This window comes from Priapulus caudatus, unplaced genomic scaffold (assembly GCF_000485595.1).
Source record: "Priapulus caudatus unplaced genomic scaffold, Priapulus_caudatus-5.0.1 Scaffold1197, whole genome shotgun sequence".
In the NCBI taxonomy this organism is placed as follows: Eukaryota; Metazoa; Priapulida; class Priapulimorpha; order Priapulimorphida; family Priapulidae; genus Priapulus; species Priapulus caudatus.
Genome location: NW_014578258.1, coordinates 76,077 through 79,113, shown reverse-complemented (window position 1 = coordinate 79,113; position 3,037 = coordinate 76,077). Strand labels below are relative to the sequence as shown.

Here is a 3,037-nt window from a genome sequence, read left to right as displayed (position 1 = left end):
TGTGGGGGGGGGTAAGGGATGAAGAGGCGAGAGAGAGAGAGGAGAGAGAGAGTGAGAGAGAGAGAGAGAGAGAGAGGGGAGTGGGGAGGAGAAGTGAGAGAGGAGGAGAGGAGAGCAGAGAGAGAGAGAGAGCGAGAGCGAGAGGAGAGAGAGACAGAGGGAGAGAGAGAGAGAGAGAGAAAGAATGAAAAAAACGTGATTTATTTTTATACGGGATATTTGTGGCAGTAAGTTTGTGTTGTGTGTGAGTGTGTGCGCGCATGCGTGTGCTTGTGCTTGTTGTTTTTTGCTTGTGTTTGTGGCGCCGTGCTGTCAGCAACTTGGAGGGTGGGTGTGCATGCGTTCGTGTAGCGCGCCTGTGTGTGTGTGTGGTGTGTGTGTTGCTGTGTGGTGTGTGCGTGCGTGTCGTGCGTGCGTGCGTACGTGCGTGTGCACTGTGTTTGTTGTGTCGCTGTGTGTGTTGTGTGTGTGTGTGTGTTGTGTGTGTGTGTGTGTGTCGTGCTGTGTGGTTGTGTGTGTGTGTTGTGGTGTGTGTTTGTTCAATCACCGACAACTGGGGACATTTTCAAGTTTTAACTCACGAACTGGGGACACTTTGACAACCGGGACGTCCCCACTCGTAAAGATAGCAGTTTATCGTATATTTCGTCATGTGCTGTCACCTAGTAACTAAATATTTACTGTCCCACACGTCAAAATTTTACGCTTTCTGTGTGGTGTTTTTCCCGCGGTGTGTGTGTGTTGCAAGCATGACCATTTGGATGCGAGTGGAGAAGTCCCCACTCGTCCCCACTCGCGATACGTCACGCGCGCATGCGTGTTTGGTACTGCATAGTCGAGTAGCACAATGGCGATTATGGCGTTGCGAAGGCGGCAGAAGTTTAACTTAATAGCAGACGTAAGGTTATGATTACCTGTAATTACGTATGGACACAAAGTCTATTAATTTAACAAATGATCTGCTAACCACGTTTAATTAGACACTCCTGTGCAACTTTGAACTACGCTTCTATAGGCCCTACATGTCGGGTGTATCTTGGCCGTATTTATGACCCTATGTTTTAGACAAATTCAACTCAATACTTATATTTATAATAATTAATATACCTAAATTAAGCTACTGGCCAGTGGGTGTACTTAGATTACCTAAATACGATAACGTACGTATAGCCCTCTTCTCGCACGGTTACCTTATCTTATTTATAGATTTACCTAGACGCCGGCATATAGTCTACATTACTAGTAATACTACTACTACTACTGTACTGTGTACAGTAACAGTGCACTACTATAGTATAGACGTGTGTGTGTGTGTAGTGTGTGTGTGTGTTTGTCGCTGTGTGTGTGTGCGTGTGCGTGTGTATATGTACGTGCGTGCGTGCGTGCGTATGTGCTTGCGTGCGGCGTGTGTTCGTGCGTGCGTGTGCGTGTGCGCTTACGTGCGGCGTGTGTTCGTGCGTGTGCGTGCGTGCGTGCGTGCGTGCGCGCGTGCGTGTGTATGAGCTTGCGTGCGGCGTGTGTTCGTGCGTGCGTGTGCGTGTGCGTGTGCGTGTGCGTGTGCCCGGGTGTGTCCGAGCGCACGTGAGCTCGCGTGTAAGCTCGTACGTGTGTGCTTGTCTGTATTGTGTGTGTACGTGTGCACCGTCCGTGCATGAAGAGTGAGTGAGTGATACATGTGGGTATGACTCGGGTACATTTGCGATGTATGTGTTACTGTATGTATGTAACTTTGTGTGTAAGTGCACGCATGCGATCAAGTGTGCATTATGTACAATGATGCGTGTGGGGCACACGCTGAATTCTGTATATGACATAATTACTAAGCATAACATGTAAACATTTAAACGTTTCACGCAAATAATGCAAAACACTCATGTCGAATTACGTAGCGATAGAATAAGCTGCCACGTACACGCACGTAAGTAGTTCCACTAACCCGATTGACAATTCTAGCAACGCCACAGTGTAATAAGCAGCATGTCTGATGTGATGTCCTTGTTGCGTACTGTACACCGCGCGGTCTCGCGCTCACATATTAACACACTCCGCATGAGCTGTACGACGCGGTTAGCGAGAGGGTATAACTTGCAGCTATACCCCACACGCCGGTTCAGGCGGTACTACATGTATGCTACTGCTACTATTATCAGTGAGCGGGTATAGTATAGTAGTTGTCGGCGTAGCGTGACTGTACTTACCCTGTCGGCGACTGCTATCCACACTCGCTTCTTCTTCATGTTCGATACGGTCGTACAGAGGCGGTTGAAGAAGATGCATTGGTTAGCCTTCACCTCGTCGAGCAGTACCTGCAGCTCAATCTCCGACCATTTCGGACGTCGGCTGCGCTTGATTCGCCTGTCTGCCATGCTTTTCGTTTAGCGATGCTGCTGCGCTCAGGCTGAATGGCCGACCGTCTACCATCTGGCACGCACGCCGCGACACTGCTCGCTGCACAGTGTTGCCAGGCAACGATGCGGTCGTGGCTAGATCTATCGCTAAACTGCTCGCTGGATGACGCATGGCCGGTATTTTTAGCCAGCAGCTATAACGAGATTCAGTAAGCAGCTCGTTAGTGACTGACTAGCTGCGTCGCCGGGCCGGCGGGGCGGTCGGGCGTACGCGCGACGTCGTTGTTGTTAGCGAGAGTGCAGCAGCAGCAGCAGCAGCAGCAGCAGCAGCAGCAGCGGAGGCCGCAGCAGGAACCGGCAGCTGCTGTCATTCACGCCTAACAGCCGTGCCCTAATGACGGCCTCGGTGACACGCTTTCATCTAGTACTAGTAGCATGTCGATGGCAACACACTTACCGTGGCAACACACTATCGATGGCAACACACTACACGTGGCCGCTCTGACTACGAGAGTGTCGTCTGACTCGCTCGCTGTGCGTTCACCCACGCTCGTAATTTATTTCGCATCGGGCTCGTAATTGGTTATAGATTTTGTAGCGTTACTGTCTCTCGCTTTCCGTCTCCCCCTCTCTCTTTCAGTCTCGCTCTCATAAACCCACCTGCCTCTTCGTTCTCTCATCTCTCTCTC

General features: G+C 50.5%; 1 protein-coding gene across 1 annotated transcript in view; it reads right to left on the bottom strand.

Moving 5' to 3' along the window:
- Window positions 1–2,547, bottom strand: part of LOC106815771 (myb-related transcription factor, partner of profilin-like) — a 3,633-nt gene extending 1,086 nt beyond the window's left edge. The window contains exon 1 of the mRNA XM_014820278.1: window positions 2,199–2,547. Within this exon, the coding sequence (XP_014675764.1) occupies window positions 2,199–2,366 (168 nt within the window). The 5' untranslated portion in view covers window positions 2,367–2,547. The remainder of the gene's footprint in view (window positions 1–2,198) is intronic.
- Between the last annotated feature and the right edge of the window lie 490 nt (window positions 2,548–3,037).